At 34.5% G+C, this 20352-nt stretch overlaps 1 protein-coding gene across 6 annotated transcripts in view; it reads right to left on the bottom strand.

The window, feature by feature from the left end:
- Window positions 1–20352, bottom strand: part of LOC143083425 (uncharacterized) — a 41897-nt gene that overhangs the window by 9762 nt on the left and 11783 nt on the right. For 4 of the 6 annotated variants that reach the window (XM_076259672.1, XM_076259674.1, XM_076259671.1 and 1 more), the window contains exons 2-6: window positions 20094–20240; window positions 18920–19064; window positions 14089–14202; window positions 13395–13520; window positions 6072–6182 (exon numbers count right to left, since the gene is read on the bottom strand). In XM_076259672.1, coding sequence (XP_076115787.1) covers window positions 6072–6182; window positions 13395–13520; window positions 14089–14202; window positions 18920–19064; window positions 20094–20240 — 643 coding nt within the window. Of the gene's footprint in view, window positions 1–2990; window positions 3350–6071; window positions 6183–13394; window positions 13521–14088; window positions 14203–18919; window positions 19065–20093; window positions 20241–20352 lie in introns of those variants that run through there. The other 2 variants (XM_076259673.1, XM_076259675.1) reach the window with 2 other exon arrangements.

Raw genomic sequence — 20352 nt, 5'->3', positions numbered from 1 at the left:
CCACTTTTCCTTAATCAATTTTAACGGTCCCCTTACAGTATGGCCAAATACCAACTCAAAGGGACTAAAACCAATGGATTCTTGAACAGCCTCTCGGACTGCAAAAAGTAGAAAGTGAACTCCATCATCCCAGTCTCTGTCAAATTGAAGACAAAAAGTTCTAATCATGTTCTTCAATGTCTGATGAAAACGTTCTAAGGCACCTTGAGATTCTGGATGGTACGCACTTGATCTATACTGAGCAATCCCTAACTGGTACACTACTTGCTGAAATAGACCTGACATGAAATTTGATCCCTGGTCGGACTGTATAGACTTAGGAAGTCCTACTAATGTGAAAAATTTGATAAGTGCTTTGACAATAGTAGGTGTCTTGATATTTCTTAGCGGAATAGCCTCAGGAAAGCGGGTAGATGTACACATGATTGTCAATAAATATGCAATTCCAGTCTTGGTCTTTGGTAAAGGTCCAACACAGTCAATTAGAACTCTGCTGAAAGGTTCGTCAAAGGCTGGAATAGGCAGAAGAGGTGCTGGTGGTATTTTCTGGTTAGGTTTACCAACAACCTGGCATATATGACATGATTTGCAGTATTCTGCAACATCATTTCTAAGTTTAGGCCAGTAAAAATGCTGCAAGATCTTAAGGCAAGTCTTCCTTATACCTAAGTGTCCAGCCAAGGGGGTGTCATGGGCAAGACCAATAATTTCTTGTCTATAAACTTTAGGCACCACCACTTGGTATATCACTCTCCATTCCTCCTCTGGGGTAGCATCAGGAGGCCTCCACTTCCTCATTAAAATACTGTCCTGATGGTAATAGCATTCGGCCACTTTGTCTGCTTCCTCCTGTGGTTGAGCCCTCTGGCTGAGCTGAAGAACCTCAGGGTCTTTATGTTGTTCTTCGAGTAAATTATTTCGGTCTAATGAATGGCTGTTCACATCTGGCCATGGCATAATAACATTTTTGTTAACACTAGGTGGTTTTATAATAGCCTTTTCTGAGTTACCAGGATCTTCAATATCAGCTATAAAAGTGTCAGAAAGGTCCATGTAATCAAACTGGTCTTCTGGCAAATTCTCATTTTGTTGTTTTCTAGCCATCGCCCTAGTAACAACACAAGCTGGATACAATTCAGCATCATCTTCAGGTGATTTAACATCCACCACCGGTTCACTGGTAACAATTGGTTCTGCAACCACTTTGTTCCTAGCTAGATCATTTCCTAGCAATAATGTAACACCCTCAACAGGGAGATTAGGACGAACACCCACAATAACTGGTCCAGTTATCAAATCTGACTTCAGATAAATACGATGGAGAGGAACATCTATACAACCCAACTCTACACCTTGTAACAAAACGGAGGCACCAACAGAAGTCTTCTCGGACAAAGGCAACACACCTTCTAACAATAAAGACTGAGAAGCTCCAGTGTCTCGTAAAATCTTAATAGGCTGAAGAGTGGTATCATCAACAATAGAAATAAACCCATCAGACATAAAGGGTTTATATTCCTCCATGTAATCACAAAAACTGGACTTAAAAGCCTGACGCGCAGGGCATTCCAATGTACTGGTAATATAAGGTGTCGTACAAGCACTGGTCTTCGGCTTATTATCTCGTTCATTCTTCTTCTGAAGTCTAAAACAATCAGCCATCAGGTGACCAATCTTCTTACAATAAGCACAAGTCAGTGACTTCTTCTCAAAAGTATCAAATTTTGGACTAGACATATTATAACTGGACTGACTCTTATTCTGTGCAACAGGCTTACTATCAGTACGCTCAGTGCTTTGATTTTTGTAATTTCCACTTGAAGTATTAACATTTTGACCCTTGAAACTTCTTTTATGTGAAAGAGTATAATTATCTGAAATAACAGCTGCATCATGTATTGTCTCAACAGTTTTGTCGTCTAAATGTGTTTTTAAGTCTAAATGAACACATTGTTTGAACTCTTCTAATAACATCAATTGTCTTAGGTTATCAAAATTGTTATCTGTTTTCTTTGACGTAAGCCATTTATCAAATAGATCTTCTTTTTCCCGAGCAAATTCCACATAGGTTTGTGAATCAAACTTTTTATAAGATCTAAATTTCTGTCTATATGCTTCTGGTACTAGCTCATAAGCTTTCAAAACTTCCTGTTTCACCGTGTCATAATCGGAACTTTTTTCTGATGGAAGTGCGGAGTATATTTCAGCGGCCTTACCCTCAAAAACACTCTGTAGCATTGTAGTCCAATATGGCTTTGGCCAATTCAAACTACAAATGAACTATGAGCAATTTTCTCAAACTGTGGAAAATATTTATCGACTGTTTTTTTCACAAAATATTGCTGCATCAAAATATTCTGATTTCGACTGGACTTTAGTGTTGCTTTCTTCTTTGACCATTTCAATTTTCATTTTCTCCATCTCTAGCCTTTCCCTCATTTCAAGTTCTTTTAATTTAAATTCATCTTCTTTTTCCTTTTTATCCATTTCCAATCTTTCCTTCATTTTCAGTTCTGCCTGTTTTAATTTAAATTCATCTTCTTTTCTTTTCTCCATCTCCTTCAAATTCATTTCCAGTTCTTTTAGTTTGCGTTCATGTTCTAATTCAAGCTGTTTTAATTTAAAGGCGTCAATATTTTCGACCTTAAGTTCAAGAGCCTCTTTACCTAAAATTTCTGCGTCAACTAATTTGTCTATAACCAAATTTTTTATAATTTGTTTTCTCATAGATACTTTAAAAACTAATTTCAGTTCTTTAGCAAGCAACACTAATTCCTCTTTCTTTAAATTATCAAAACTCTCCAGGTCTGGCGTTTTCAAAAAATTACCGGCATCAAATGCCATTTTGTAGAATTTTGTTGGCTAGTTATAATAAAAATATTGAATAAATTTTGAATAAGATATTTTCGTTCTCCCGGACGAGCCCCCAATTTCTGTTACGGCCAGAAATCGCCTTTAAATTGTAGCCAACAAAAGACACAAATCAATAGTAAAATTTAATAACATTTAATATACAAAAGTTTACAAAAGGTATTAAACAAATATTACTGTTAACTTAACTGTCAAAATATGAGTCCAATCTGTTATCTTTATCTGTATCCGGAAATCTTTCGGAATCCAATTTGAATATTACGTTCACTACTAATGTCACAATCCAGTATGATGTTGTCTTTAGAATAAAAGTGTCAATCCAAATGCTATGAATACTAATGTCTATCAATGTCTATGTCCAAGTTTAATTATGAGAGTTTAACTTTAGTGTCTGTATATATAGTGTTGTCATGGAAAATTCTAGAACACTCTATAATGGAACATTGTGGAAAATCCTGGAAAGTTACAACGGAAGTTTCTGGAATAACGTAGAAGTTTAAATTACGCATCTTTTATAAGGATCATTCTAGAAAGTTCCAATCATTCTGTGATTGTTCCAGTGATTCCTAAACTGCACAGTTATAAGATTATTTGGTAAACAACTATCAGGCCATACAACACAAATTAGGCCAACATAAATAAACATAATAATTACAATATCATAACAACGGACTGACTGACGGACGGACGGACAGAGGTAAAACACTATACCCCCCCTCTCCTTCGGAGCGGGGGTATAATTATTACTGTTAATTTACTTAGCTGGCACTGATAACGGTAATTAAAGAGAAATTTAAAATATGACAGGTGTGTTTTTTCTTTTATATTGTCTTAATTACATGTACTTAGCCAAGTGGCATTTATAACCATGCTAATTTTTATTCCGATTAAGTTGATGCCCTGACCTCTTTTGATCTCTAGTTAACACTTGCCAATAATATAAACATACAGACCATGAAAAGAAAACTTGTTAAGTATGAAAATGGGAAAGAACAAGAGCAAAGTTGGCTCTGGACCTGCAGCGCTGGCACTTCATGGAAACATAGGTGCTTACCAATCGCAGCATAATAGTATGTAGCATTGGATAATAAAGGGAATTGTGAAAACAAAAGGAAATTGAGTACAGGTTTTTTTATATATAAAATGCAAGAAATATGACAATTTTAGCATGATATACATCTATTAAATTTTGGCCTTGGCAGCCATGTTGGTGCCCGTCAAGGACTACGGATATAATTTTAAAAATAGATACCATAAGGATGATTGTGGCCAAGATTGGTTCCATTTGACCTGGTAGTTTCAGAGGAGAAAATTATTATTTGCGAAATTTTTACCCTCACTAACACTCGGGATTAAAATTTTACACAAACAATGCAACCCATGTTAAAATCTCTGATAAACCATGGCTGCCATGAATTATTTCTTAAATAGTCAAAAACGTTAAAATTGGCCAAAAATCATCATTTATGGGCAATAACCCCTTTGCGAGGGCATCCGACAATTTTGGCATAAATGGAACTTAGGTAGATTTTGACATTCTGAACATTTTTGCCTATGTCAGATTTTCTCTATCTGCAATGGTTTTCAAGAAATTAGTCAATATTTGCATTTTACCCCTATGTTCTATTTTTAGCCCTGGCGGCCATCTTGGTTGACTGACATGGACATCATACCCTAAGGATGATTGTGGCTAGGTTTCGTTCCATTTGGCCTGGCAGTTGCAGAGGAGAAGATTTTTGTTAAAAGTTAACGGACGACGACGACGGACGCCAAGTGATGGGAATAGCTCAGTTGATCTTTCAGGTCAGGTGAGCTAATAAAAAGTGAAAGGGAACCAGGCATTACAAATTCCAGCCTAATTTTAAAATTTTAATTCAATCGGATGAAGCATTTTTGAATTAGTGTACAACATACAAGAAAAACGCATTTTTTTAACACCAAAGTCCCACAACTCTAGAACAACATATAGAAAAATCAGAAAAAAAACGAAAGAGAACCAGGCATTACCTATTCTAGCCTAATTATAAAATTTCTGATTAATTGGATGAAGCATTTTTGAGTTACTGTACGACATTCAAGAAAAATGGCATTTTTTATAAAAATCAAAGTCCCATACTCTGGACACATCGCAAAATTGGAAAAAAACAAAAGGTAACCAGACATTACCAATTCCAGCCTAATTTTAAAATTTCAGTTCAATTGGATGAAGCATTTTTGAATTCATGAACGACATACAAGAATAAAGAGCTTGGCCGAGTGCACCATGATACGACCGCAATGGTCGACAAGTGTTCATTTGGGCAAGTGTTGACACACTTCTAAAGTGGACACAATAATATGCTTGACACAGTAATTTGCTGGACACAGAAATTACATTAGTACTAAAAAGCACCACTTTGGCCCCTAATAGGTTGGAAGAACTGCAAGTCCTAGCTCAAATCTGCTAAAATTCTCTATGTTGGAAATTTCATAAGGACTCTAAAGAAGAAAAAAAACCTTTGAAATCGGACGAGAAATAAAAAAGTTTGTTTTTTGGGATTGAGCACCACTTTGGCCCCTAATAGCTCGGAAACGGTACAAGCTACGTTAAATCCGTCGAGACTCTACCAGTGCAAAAGTTCATAAGGAAAACAATGAAAAATGAAAAAATCAAAATGAAAATATGAAAATTAAAAATTTCATGAACAAAAAAGAGAAGTCCGTTTTAGCCCCTTTTAGCTCTGAAACCTTAAGACCTAGCTCAAATCTGTAAAAATTCACTTTGTTGGAAAAAATATGACTACTTTTGACATAACTGAAAATCGAAATTGTCAATTTTATTTAATATAAAAAGAAATTCAGGTTTAAAGATATTTTTTAGCCTACAACTTTTGAAAATTTACTGGATTTTTTTTCCTTAAATTGACGATTGTTGTTGGAAGGGACTTGGACAATATTCATGACATGGTCAAATTACAACTAGATGGAAAATTAGACGCCTTTTTCGTGCCACCGTGACAATAAGTGAAGGGCATATTGTTTATACTGATCCATCTGTCCGTTTGATGTTTTAGAACAAAATAAAACATAAATTATGGATGGATGGACAACAGACAGACGATAAATAATGGATGAAAATGCTTAGTGATGGCAAAAACTTGCAAGCCTTTCAGGCTAAGTGACCAAAACAGAAACCAATAATACAAATCAGCAATTCTTACTTTTCTTGTTTTCTTGCTTTTCAGCTACTTTACTGCTGCTTGGAGTATATATTTTTCTAGGAATTCTTTTCCTTTTTGGATAGGAAATTGGAGTTTCCATTGTTGGTAGATCTGCAAAAGATGAATATCATATTTGACAGATGTTTCATTACCAGGACCAAAATAAAAAAAATAATGTATGATCTGACAAAAAAAAAAAAACAAGCTGTGTCAAGTCTTGTATTGCTGTTTTATATTTCAGAATATTTATGTGTCCGTGTCGTTACCAATTCCACTCTGAATGTAAATCATAATAATTTTGCGCTTGACACGAACCAGCTAGTAACTATTGCAAGAAAGGTAACTAGAGGCTCCAAGGAGCCTGTGTCGCTCACCTGTTTTCAAATTTGTCTAAATCTTCCTTTGAGGATGATTTCAGACCCACTGGCTGTATTTTTTAGATCTTGTCCTACTTAACATTTTTGCTGTTCAAACTTTCAATATATCTATAACAGTTTAAAAGATACTTTTTAAAGTACTAAAATCGGTGAAAATATAAAAATAGAGGATATGGTAATAAACAAGTAATAAACATTTAAGGGCAATAAATCCAATAACAAGTGGTCATTTGAACTGTGTGTAGAGCTTTTATTGCTGAACATATTTGCAATCTAAAATATTTTTTTTTCTATCTATAATCACTGTGCTTAAACATGTTAAACAGCTGTGGGTAACTTAAGTTACCCACAGCCCAAGATGGCGCAAGACATCTTCTGTTTATATAGATTTTAGTTATTTTAAAGCAAAACAAAGTTGTTTAACGAAGATAAAGCTTTCAAGAAGATGTATATCAGTTTCGCCCGCACTAATAAAAGTAGAAATAACTTAAGTATAAAACAATAAGTCGAAAAACAACTGATTTTAAAAGTCCAAAAGAGGTACGTAACTTTTACAAGAGATATCCGTAACTTTTTTTACGTAATTTACAGAGATGTCCGTAACTTCATGATGTGTCTTTAACTTTTCTCAGAATTTATATTGTTATACACAAAAATATAAAGGTAAGCTATGAAATATCGTAAGTTGGTATACAACTACATTTAGTTACAGTAAAGAGTAAAGGTTAACGCCTTACTTATTCCCAAAAACGGCAAGGGGAATTCATAGTCAGAAGTTCCAATTTTCGAAACGATCCCTTAAAGCAAAACACTAAACCCCTTCAACATTTTTTATTCTAGATTATATGTGATATCACTCTGTCTGTTTTACTCATAAAATTACAGCAACACAGTACTGCAACATACATTTTTACAATAACAAACCACGGCTGTCCTTCATCAACTAGTTTAAGATGAATATTAAGAAGCCGAAAAATCTGAACATGTAGCTTAAATGTTTTTCTTCTATGCGGTGCCAATATTCAAATTTTCAGATGAAATTACAAAAGGGAATAAACCGTACATTAATACTGAAACAATGAAAATATCTTAGCCTTATTTTTTAAGAAACCAGGACTAGTTGGGTTAATAAACTTTCTTCATTATTTACTTGTGTTACTCATCGAAACATAGTGCAATTACATATATGTAATTTCAAATAGATTTGCCAGGATCACATTGTTGTTTTTCTTCAAACAGTTGAAAATAAAATTTCTACTGGGATAATGATTTATTGAGTTCTTTGAAACCCTGTCTCTCCTTCGGTAGCTGTTAATAGTGGAAAATCACTGGTATAAAGCCGATGCCCGTAAATGCAGTTACGGTTAGCCGTAGATGGCATACGAAAATATGGGCATTATATTTTCTAGCTTTTAAGCCTATAAAATTGTTACAATTGTTGAATTTTGCAATTTAGGAAAAGGTCAGTGTCTCAAGATTTAATATAGACCAGAATCATGTTTATTATATGTCTAGCTATTTCATTTTTAAAGCTCTTAGTGAGCTGTAAGATGCGTGTACCTGCTGCTTTTTCTACAGTTTAGATGCCCTTAACTTGTAAAGCAGATGCGTGTAACTTGCAGATCTAATGATTGTAAATTGCAGTAGCTGAAATGCTGAAGTTTATTGCATGTTTAATGTACAAATTATCCTGTATTGGTACGCAATTTTATGTTATATTTTCATGAACGTAGAGAGCGTGGCACTCTTCCTATACGAGGCATCGGATTTAATGTCCCTAATCTGACCGGACCTGACTGTGTATTTGTACATCCAGCACAGCTAAACGGACCAAAGTTAAGCGCTTAAGTTGGTATTATCCCCATGTTTGTGAGTGTCATTTTCTTCGGTGTCCGTGGAAAAGGAAAACAAATGTCAGATCATTATGTATAAAGAATCCTTATATACGCAAAAATTATGCATCCAAAGGCTACAACAGAAAAATTACCCACAGCCAGAGTTTTCGGTTAAGAAAAGTTACGGACATCTTTTGCCATTTTTAAAATTGTTCTTACGCTAAGCTAAGACAAAATGCATTACATTTTTTGTTTTCAGTTGATTATTTTGCCTTAGATACAATACATTGACAACTTGTAAAGAATTATTAATGCGTAAATCTAAAGATATTTGATAAAATTAAAATCGCATTATTTTACGCCGCCATATTGGGCTGTGGGTAACTTAAGTTACCCACAGCCGTTTAAGCACAGTGATAATAGTTTATGAGATAATAGCCAAAAGCATTCAAATTTGCCAAAAACTGTCATTTATGGCCAATAACCCCTATGCAGGAGTATCCAACAATTTTGACATAAATATAAATTAAATAGATCTTGTCATTCTGAACATTTTTGTCCTTGTCACATTTTCTCTGTTTGCAATGAATGGTTTTTGAGATATTAGTCAATACAGTCGAACATGTTTTTCATTAACAGCCATATGTTTAATATATGTACTAAGTCCGTAAACAGGATGGCTTAGTATGACGGACGAAGGGACAGACAAAGTCCATGATTTGCTATTGGAAACCGCAGAAATTGGTAGGATCAAAATCTAAATTAGGAGGTGCACAATGGGAACATGTAACAAAGATTCTCTGACAGTTTCATGGAATTCCCTTCAGTAGTTTAGGGACGGAAGGATGAACGGACGGACACAACGAATACTATATACCCCGTTTTTTTAAGCGGGGGTAAAACTAAATAATGTATCAAATTATTACAATAAAATATCAATGAAAGACTCATTTTTTTTTTTTACAAAATTTTAAAAATAAAGATTGATAGTCATGTTACTGTAAAGGACAGTTGAAAGTATAATTAAAGAAATTGTTCATTGAAACTTTAGGCCAAATTGTAATATATGGACTGGCAGGCCACTCCAAAAGGCCCTCAGTGTCTTGAACTATTTCTTAAATATTGACCTTAATCACATGAAATATTTGTACAAGGTAAATAAATCCTTGTATCCACCTCATCAAAAGTCATAAATTGTATAATATACAATTATGACCTTCATGGAAAGTTAATACAGTCAAACCTGTGAAAACCGGACCCTGAGTAATCCGGTTTCCTGTCAATTCCGGCCGAAAATTAAAGTCCCACTTCCTTCCCTTAATATTCTTTGCAAAAATGTCCCTTGTAAACCGGACCCTGTCTATTCGGAATTCCGATCTAATTATCTAGTCCCAATACAGTAAATTACTTTAATTATTACCTGTCAAAACCGGTTTGGCCTTTTATCATAACGGTATTGATTGATGTCAATCAACTGATCAAGTCGACAGAGATCCGACCACTTTTGAAACGAAATAACTGCTATGGAAAATTAATCTTCAATGCCTACGGAGGAAACTTATGATGGACAGAAAAACAACTCGTGTTTATCAATTCAAACAATGTGGAGATTCCGACGCAAACAAAATCTGCGAAAGTGAAAATGAAGCGGACGAGCCAGAAACTTTAACTTCATATGAGTATTTCTTCACAAACATTAAATGTATGAATCATTTTTCAAATTCCAAAGATGATGGATTTCTTAACTTTCTCATACCAATGAGAGCAATGATTGAAGATGTTTCGTTCGTAGAAAAATGGTAAAAAGCAGGGACATGTCCAAATATATATTGTGTTCAAATCATCGGCACTCTAGGTTAAATAAAATTAGTTTCAGAATTTTCTATTATTCAATACACTAATTTATAATATGTCAGTAATCTACTGTACTATACAAGCTTATTATTTGTTAATTGCATGAAATATGCAGTTCTGTAAAATATCTGACGTCATGAACCACTGACTTCCTGTCAATCTGAAAACCTGAATAAACCGACCCACTGCCTAAATCGGCCCTTTTTGACGGTCCCAGAGGTGGCCGGTTTACACAGGTTTTACTGTATCCAAAATTGATAAATCGAGGAAGAGGTTATTTCCTGCGGGCATAGCCAAAGGGAAATTCCCCCTTTCGAGATTTAACAATTTTGGATATTAACTTTTCATGAAGGACATAATTGTTTTATTATACCACACTAAACATTGGACTTGTTTTAACCCATTTTACAAGCATCAGCGTAAAAGTTTCATTTCAAAAACTAACTAGTCTTTGAGACTTTCAGGAAATTTACCAAAGTTGGAATTGCAACTTTTGGAATCAGAGCATTTCAAAACATTTCATTAGTTTTTATGATATATATATATGGTAAGTCTTGTAGAATGATTCCAAAAATCAAGCAGTCTTTTTAAGACTTTCAGAAAATTTACAAAACTTGGAATTGCAATTTTTTGAAATCTTAGTGTTCCATGTAATTCCAATAAATAAAATGTAGCAAAAGAGATTAATTGCAAGTTAAATTTTGAAAAAATAATGAGTCTTTGAGACTTTCAGGAAATTTACCAAAAATGGAAATCTGAACATTCAAAAATATTTTGTTTGTTTTTGCAATGTAAGAATAGTAAGTTTTGAAGAACATTTTCAAAGATTTGCCAGTCTTTGAGACTTTCAGGAATTTTCTTAAAACTGGAATTGGCATTTTTTAAAAATCCAAGTGTGCATATCTTTTTATATGTTATTGTAAAACACAATTAGTTTCAAGGAACATTTCCAAAATTTAAACAGTCTTTGAGACTTTCAGGAAATTTACCAAAGTTGGAATTGCCATATTTGGAATCCAAACATACAGTATTGTTCCAACTGTTATACTAATACATAATAAAAAGCTTCGCCGAGCACAGCATGATACGACCGCAGTTGTCGACAAGTGTTCATTTGGGCAAGTATTGACACACTACTAAAGTGGACACAATAATGTGCTGGACACAGTAATTTGCTGGACACAGTAATTTGCTGGATACAGTAATTAGCTGGACACAGTAATATACTGGACACAGAAATTAAGACCCTTGTAGCAGGGAAACCGTAAGTCCCAGCTTAAATTTGGAGAGAATCAAACGGGTTGGAAATTTGTTAAGGAATCCAAACAAAAAAAATGTTGTAATTTGACGAGAAATAAAAAAGTTCTATTTTTGGAGTTAGCACCACTTTGGCCCCTAATAGCTCGGAAACGGTAAAAGCTATGTTAAATCCGTTGACATACTATCGGTGCGGAAGTTCATAAGGAACATAATGAAAAAAACAAAACCAAAATAAGATGAAAAATAAAAATTTGACAAACAAAAAAGAGAAGTTCGTTTTAGCCCTTTTAGCCCCTTGTAGCTCAGAAACCGTAAGTCCTAGCTCAAATCGGTAAAAATTTTCTGAGTTGGAAATTTCATAAGGAATCCAAAGAAAAAAAACCCGTTGAAATCGGACGAGAAATAAAAAAGTTTTTTTTTTTTATTTAGCACCACTTTGGTCCCTAATAGCTCGGAAACGGTAAAAGCTACGTTAAGTCCGTTGACATACTATCGGTGCGGAATTTCATAAGGAACATAATGAAAAAAACAAAATGAAAATAAGATGAAAAATAAAAATTTGACGAACAAAAAAGAGAAGGCAGTTTTAGCCCCTTTTGGCCCCTTGTAGCTCCGAAACCGTAGGTCCTAGCTCAAATCGCTTAAAATTTCATGAGGAATCAAAAAAAAAAAACCCATTGAAATCGGACAAGAAATAAAAAAGTTCGTTTTTTGGGATTTAGCACCACTTTGGCCGCTTATAGCTCGGAAACGGTAAAGGCTATGTTAAATCCGTTGCAATATTACAGTTGCGGGATTTCATAAGGAACATTATGAAAAAAATTTGATTAAAATTGAACAAACAAGAATGTGTCCTCAGTACACGAATGCCCCACTCGCACTATCATTTTCTATGTTCAGTGGACCGTGAAATTGGGGTAAAATCTCTAATTTGGCATTAAAATTAGAAAGATCATATCATAGGGAACATGTGTACCAAGTTTGAAGTCGATTGGACTTCAACTTCATCAAAAACTACCTCGACCAAAAACTTTAACCTGAAGCGGGACAGACGGACGAACGAACGAACGGACGGACGGACGGACGGACGCACAGACCAGAAAACATAATGCCCCTCTACTATCGTAGGTGGGGCATAAAAATAAATCCTCTACATCATATTTAATATAAACACTTATTTTGCCCTTTTTGGCCCCTATTTCAGGAACCGGCGGGGGCATAACCCCCAAAAACAATCCCAAGCTGTATTTTGTGGTTATATTCCTTGTGTTAAAATTTCGTAGCATTTGCTCTATCAGAACTTAAGTTATTGTCCGGAAACCATTAATCTGGACGACGACGACGACGCCGACACCGACGACGCCAACGGACAGGGGCGATACCATTATACGAACGCAAAATTTTTGCGGTGGTATAAAAAGTTAGTTGCTTGGATCATAATCATACCAAAAGATGTCGCATATTAATCATTTGGTGGGAAATCATTTTGCCCTAAGGGCAAAGTTCAAAATTCCGAAACCTTCGACACAGACAACTTTCATAGTACTACTTATACACTTATAATTTTCTTGTTTCTACCATGAAAGGTGTAAGAGGAGTTCGTGCAGAATCGATTTTGTCATTATTTTTAACCCTTAGGAAAATGCCCTCAGGGCTTGCAGGCAAAATACCATGCCACTGCTAGACTTGGTACCCATAATGGGAGGTCATACTGTTGGAACCAACTTCCTATTGTAAATATTTTGGAAGATTTCACCATTTTCTGCCTATCTCAAAAACGAAATTTCGCTCATAAATTTGCCCTAGGGCATGAATTTCATACCCTGATCACATACTCTAACATGCTACCAAGTTTCAAGTTTCCATCATTTCTAGTTTCTGAGATTTTGCATGACATTACATACATACAAACAGACGGACTGCATTACATACATGACATAATCCCCCCGCTTTCGCTTAGCAGGGGGGATAAAAACAGCACTTGACAATATTTATACCCTCTTCTTCATTGATAATATTCTCTTCTGAATCGATGAACTGTTCCCTCTCAAAATCTTCTTCTGCCTCTACACCTTCCATCTGAGTATTTCTATCTTCTTCTCTGTCTATTTCTAACTCTTTCTCTGAATAAGGAAAGATATTTCATTAACTAACATAAATTGCTTACCTGGATAGTCTTAACCAAACATATCAATGGCTAAATATAGCAATTTTAATGCCGTTTTAATTTTTTGTGTGTGATCTATGCATTCTTTTAGTAACAATTTTGAAGATGACTGAATAAAAAAAAAACTAGAGGCTCAGGTGAGCATCAAGAATTGCCCATGGCAGCCAATTTTGTTGTCCAATCAGGACGAAATGAGGCAATTTTATAACAGACCTTACATAGATGCATCCTGCCAAGTTTGATTCCATTTAGCCCAGCGGTTTCAGAGGGGAAGATTAAAGTGTGATAAGTTATGATAGATGTTTCATGGTGGCAAAAGCTCACATTACCCTAATAATAATCTATAAAGCAATCAACAATGCTCATCTTTCATACATGTTGTCTGAAATAAATTAAATATTCTGCAATCATGGACTAATGCAAAACATATTACAATTAATCATTCAATTATTAAACAGAAATCAAAAACACATGTTTTTGAATTCACAATTCCATTTGTTTCTTTGGTAAAACTCTAAATTTACCTGAATCAGAGTCCAAAATGCATTGCAGTTGTTCTATTACCCTGGGCCTACTTATGACGTACTGCATCACCACAGATGGATTTGCATCTGCAAATCTGGTCCATTTTTCTTTAACTGAAAATATAAGATTTTCATCCAATGATAAACAGAGGACAGGTCTGAGCTTTTTTTTTGCAAAGGTTTATTTTGCCTCTCAAGCTTAAAATGACTTAATTGACAGTCCAAAATAACATTTGAAATTACAGATAATTTTATCAATACAAACTGAGGTGCTCAACAACCTACTTTGTTGACTACTCAATAACCTATATTGTGGTCAACACAGGAATTGTGTTACCAGTAGCTTGCTTCATACAGTAATGTGTTTGATATGCTTACTTTCTTGACAGTCTAACTTGCTTGCCACGATTATGTTGGTAGTTCACTATTATTGAAATATATTGGAAATCAGAATTAGAATAAACAGCTGCGCCACAAGTGCAATATACGCCCATTCCGAATTTTTTTTATAGTTCATTTCAAAACATATGCAGTGGAACCTGTCTTATCCGACACACCTCGGGACCAGAGAAATATGTCGGATTGGACAGGGTGTCGGAATACTCGGGTTTCACATTTGATAAAAGTGAAATAAGCATGTAAGATACAAACGTGGGCAATAACACCCAAAATAGGTTTTACTAAGGAGATCCTTTAAAGAAAAATAGTGTTTATGAAACATTACACCACGTCAAGTACGAATTCCCAAGATCTTGTAAATATTTAGTACGATAAATTTCAGTGAGATTGACAAGTTCTTAGAACATTTACAGTGTTAGTCTTCATCAATTGTTTAACTATTTTCCCAGTCATGGTTATTTGTATCATTTAGTCGGAATATCGTCTTCGACACTGGTTACATAAATTAAACTGTCAAAATGAAATCATTTCACAGTCCAATTAGCAATATTTCTTCGTCTGGATTTTTTTCCCCAACAATTTACTCACATTGAATTAAGAAAGACATTATGAAAAGTATGTATTAAGATTTATATATTTTCCATATGTTGTAGAAATGTTTTTATCCCGTACTGAGCCTCAAATTTCCTATCCGATCAATAAAAAATAACAAGATATTTGTGTACACAGGTAATGGATTAAATTACCTTTAATAAAAATGCATGAAATACACCTGACTGAATTATGATTACCTTGTTTATAAATTGATTAAGGAGATCAAAGGGTCGGATTAAACAAGTATAATTAGAGTACTTATGAAGGCTGGGACTTGAAAATGCTGTCGGATTACGGAGTAGACGGGTGACGGAATACAGAAGATTTTTTAACAAAGAATGTTAAAGAAAACTTTCGGGACCAGTAAATTTTGTCAGATTTCACAGGATGTCGGAATATTCAGGTGTCGGATTAAGCAGATTCGACTGTAATTATCAGATCATGTCTATTTCAAACAAAACAAAAGAAGAAACACTATGTGAATTTTAAAAGCAAACAGACAATTATTTTTATAAAAATAAAATTTAATAAAATAATGAAAAAAATAATAAATTAAATATAGAACCAAAAAAAATCTAAATGAAAATAGGAAAAAAATATTCTTTAGTTATTCACAAAAAAAAAGTAAGTTACTTAGTCCGCTCCCAACTCCAGAACTCTAAAAGGACAATAGGGAAAATAACAAAAACCAAAGGCATTTACTCTACATAGGACCTACATGTAACATCATGTTAAAATTTAGTAAGAATTGGTCAAAGTAAACTTGAGTTTTTGTGAAAAATGTCAATTTTCAATGAACAAAGTCCCATAACTCTTGAACGACAAAAGTGAAAATCAATGAACCGTAACAAGACTCAAACTCAATCTGTAACATCAATAAATATCTATATACCAAAAATCAGTTCAATATCTCAAGGTGTTTAGTAAAAAAGTCTGGAAAACTGGTTGTTGCGCAACAAGTCAGAATGACAAACAAGGGTAAAACTATATGTCCCGACCACTTTGTGGCGGGACATAAAAAAGTGCTGAAAACTTCAAATTCACTGTAATTTTCTAAGTCCGAGGGCGTAACTTCCGTAAAAATTATTCAACCACAACCAAAGTAGAACTTAATCTGTAACTTCTCATGATAAGACCACATACCAAAAATAAAATCAATTGGTTGAACATTACAAAAAAAAGTGTGGAATACTTATAATTCACTGTAATTTTGTATGTATAGAAATATTTTATATTTTGGACCACTTTTACCTTTAACCTATGTCTTTTACTTTTTATTGTTTTGTATGTTTTATATTTGGTTTGTTTAGCCCCACTGCCAGTGGTTTTACATTTACAATTTCTTTGATATTGAATTTTTCTATGTCCAAGGGCTGTAGCTTCCGTGAAAATCATTGAACCGTCACCAAACTCTAACTTAATCTGTAACTCTTCATAATAAGGCTACATACCAAAGATATTATCATTTGGTTGAAGCATTACCAAAATAAAGAGCTACGCCAAGCGCAGCATGATACGACCGCAGTGGTCGAACAGGTGTTCATTTGGGCAAGCATTGACACACTACTAAAGTGGACACAATAATATGCTGGACACAATAATATGCTGGACACAGTAATATGCTGGACAGAGAATTCTGATTAGTAATAAAAAAACTTTTTTTTGTTTTTTTTTTTATTTAGCACCACTTTGGCCCCTAATAGCTCGAAAACGGTAAAAGCTATGCTAAATCTGTCGTACTCTACTGTTGCGAAAGTTCATAAGGAACATAAAGAAAAACTAGAAAATGTGTCTGTAAGCCACAGATGCCCTGCCATTAAGATCAATATGAGGTTCCATGTTGTCTCATGTAAAAATTGACCAAAATGCTGCTGAAAAGAGCTGTATGGCAAATTTAAACCAAAGTCACTCAAGCATAAGATATGTCAAAGTGACCAAAAAGAGGTCAAACTGTGCTGCACTGTGCAAGAATACTACAACAGTGTAATATCATTGATACACTACCACAGATTCCGAGAAATGGCAGTAAATGCAAAACTTGACCAAAATCATTCAAGCATAAAATGTAGGTCATGGTATTCTAGAAGATGCTGAACTGTGCTGCACTATGCAAGGACACTACAATACATTAATATCATTGATATACTACATTAGGTTCTTGAGAAATAATCCTCGACACAAAACTTTACCAAAATCACTGAAGCATAAAATGTAGGTCATAGTGACCAAAAAGATGCTGAACTGTGCTGCACTAAGCAAGAACACTACCAATAGTCTAATATCATTGATACACTACCATAGGGTTCTGAGAAATGGACCTATACACAAAACATAACCAAAACCACTGAAGCATAAAATGTAGGTCATATTGACCAAAAAGATGCTGAACTGTGTTGCACTAAGCAAGAACACTACAACAGTCTAATATCATTGATGCACTACCATAGGGTTCTGAGAAATGGACCTAAACGCAAAACTTAACCAAAATCACTCAAGCATAAAATGTAGGTCATAGTGACCCAAAAGATGCTGAACTGTTGAACTGTGTTACACTACATAGGAACACCACAGTGGTGAAATATCATTCATATATTACAATAGGTTTCTTCACAATGGTCATTTATGAAAAAAGTTATTGAAGTCAATCAAGCATGAAATGTAGGTCAAATTGACCCAAATGTTGTTGATCAATGTAGTACTATTTAAGAAGAATATACTGATGAAATATCATTGGTACATCATTATCACATTCTGAGAAATGGACCTTAACGCAAAACTTAACCAAGATCGGGACAGACGGACGTACATACGTATGTACGGACGGACAAGGGTAAATCTATATGCCCCTTTCACTTCGTGGCGGGGCATAAAAAACAAAACCAAAATAAGATGAAAAATAAAAATTTGACGAACAAAAAAGAGAAGTCTTTTTTAACCCCTTTTAGCCCCTTATAGCTCAGAAAATGTAAGTCCTAGCTCAAATCTGTTAAAATACACTATGTTGGAAATTCATAATTTGCTGTTATACATTTTGAAATTGTTTAAAACACTAAGGTTTTTCTACTTCAAGGCATAGGATTTCCTTGGTCTTATTTTGGTGCCCTGTTTCGGTATATTTTGGGTTTATAAGCTCTTCAACTTTATAGTGATTTTGGATTTGCATAGTTTTAGATACATGTAAGAGCGTCACTGATGAGTCTTTTATAGACGAAACGCGCGTCTGGCGCAGAAAAAATCTTGCCTTGAACTTTGATGTGATTTTTTTTTTTAACACCATGATGGTTTTCACTGCTGGTGGAGGTATTCTTCCTAGAGGTTAACCCGCTCCGCTAGTCAACACTTCGGTGCTGACGTGATTCATCAAACTAAATGTGCTGTTATAAATTTTGAAATTGTTTAAAACAATAAAGTTTTTCTACTTCAAGGCATAGGATTTCCTTGGTCTTATTTTGGTTCCCTGTTTCGGTATATTTTGGGTTTATAATCTCTTCAACTTCATAGTGATTTGGATTTGCATAGTTTTAGATAAGAGTGTCACTAATGAGTCTTTTATAGACGAAACACTCGACTGGCGCAGAAAAAATATTGCCTTGAACTTTGATGTGATTTTGGTTTTTTTTTGACTGAAAATGTAATTTTAAGAATTGAATGCAGATTTTTTGCATTTTATGGGCGTGTAAAAGCGTTGACCGTGCACACATTTTTTGTATGAAGCGCTTCCACGCTTTATATAAAATGTGCTTCGGTCAACGCTTTTACACGCCGATTAAGTACAAAAAATATGCATTCAATTCTTAAATCAATGTGCATATAAACATGATAAACATCATAAACTCACAAGATTCCACAGGTGCACACGTCTTTCTTGTTATGAAATTTTTTATCCAGGTGTAAAGTCTATTCTTTTCTTTCCTTTTCCTTGAATTCTGTCCACAACTGTCCTTCTCATCTAGAGGGGGACTGTCATACTTGGTTCCTACTTCCTAAAGATAACACACATGAAAATCAATATTCAGCAGTTACAAAACTGTACACTAAATAATAATATATGTATGCAAGAGCAAAACAAGAAATCTGTGTGAACTGATGCTTATTAGTGATACTCCGCTCCCGAACTTTGGCGCTAAATACGGAAAATTGAATAATAGATAGAAATAAAATTGTATAATAATAACATCATGAAATAATGGGTGAGATATCACTGATGAAGATGCGTGTCAAAATTCTTTCAAATCTCCTTCCCAAGGGTATGAAGTTAAACTTGTAAATGTATCATGTGTATTGAGTCTGCAATGAAATTCTTGTTCCATATTAAATCTAACTTGAAACTATGAGCACAACTCTATACCCCACCCCTTTTTCCCTCTCACTTGCCTAACCCTATAAGTCATGAGACTTACATCTGATATCGCAAGAAGTTCATCTTCCAATGATACAACCACCTAGGCTCTACAGTACAAAAGCTATGCCAATGATACAACCACCTAGGCTCTACAGTACAAAAGCTATGACATGAAGAACATGAAGAAGAAAAGCTTTAAAAATTATAAAGAAAAAAGTGGATGACATTTTACTATCATGAAGGTCAAGGGTCACATTGACCTAAATTTGGTACGTGACACATCATCTTCGTTTTGCTATCATGAAGATCAAAGTCAAGGTCATTGTGACATAATTTCATTCGTGACACATCCACCTCCCGTATATGATTCATCCACATACCAAGTTTGATAATCCTACAATGTAGGTACTAAGGTACAAAAGTTCTGCTCAGGACAATGAGCAGGACGGATGGACAGACAGACAGACAGACAGAGGTGATTCCTATATACCCACACAAACTTCATTTGATGGGGTATAAAAACGTCAAATAATGCCTTCAAGTTTTTACATGATGTTAACAGTCTACAAACAAACATTTGGGACCATCTTATATTCTTACAGGGTATAAAAAATTGTCATGCATGTCCATCAGACAGTCTATATCCTACTATCATGACTATAGTACAAACCTGAACAATGTCAGTTTCTGTTTTCATTTCCAGATATATTTTTAAAATATATATCTCCAGGGGTGATGTCTTTGGTGTTTTTTTGATGACTTCCATCAATTTTTCTTCAAACAAGATAAATGGGGATGTAGGTGCCATGCTCATAAACTATAAAAAAAATAAACACAGATTTGTTACAACAATATCATCTTTTGAGGAGAAAAACGTCACATTTCAGCAATGCGTATTGCACACATATTTGTGTCAGGATGTTAATGCT

Source organism: Mytilus galloprovincialis, chromosome 7 (genome assembly GCF_965363235.1).
Source record: "Mytilus galloprovincialis chromosome 7, xbMytGall1.hap1.1, whole genome shotgun sequence".
NCBI classification, from domain to species: domain Eukaryota; kingdom Metazoa; phylum Mollusca; class Bivalvia; order Mytilida; family Mytilidae; genus Mytilus; species Mytilus galloprovincialis.
This window is presented reverse-complemented; position numbering and strand designations above follow the sequence as displayed.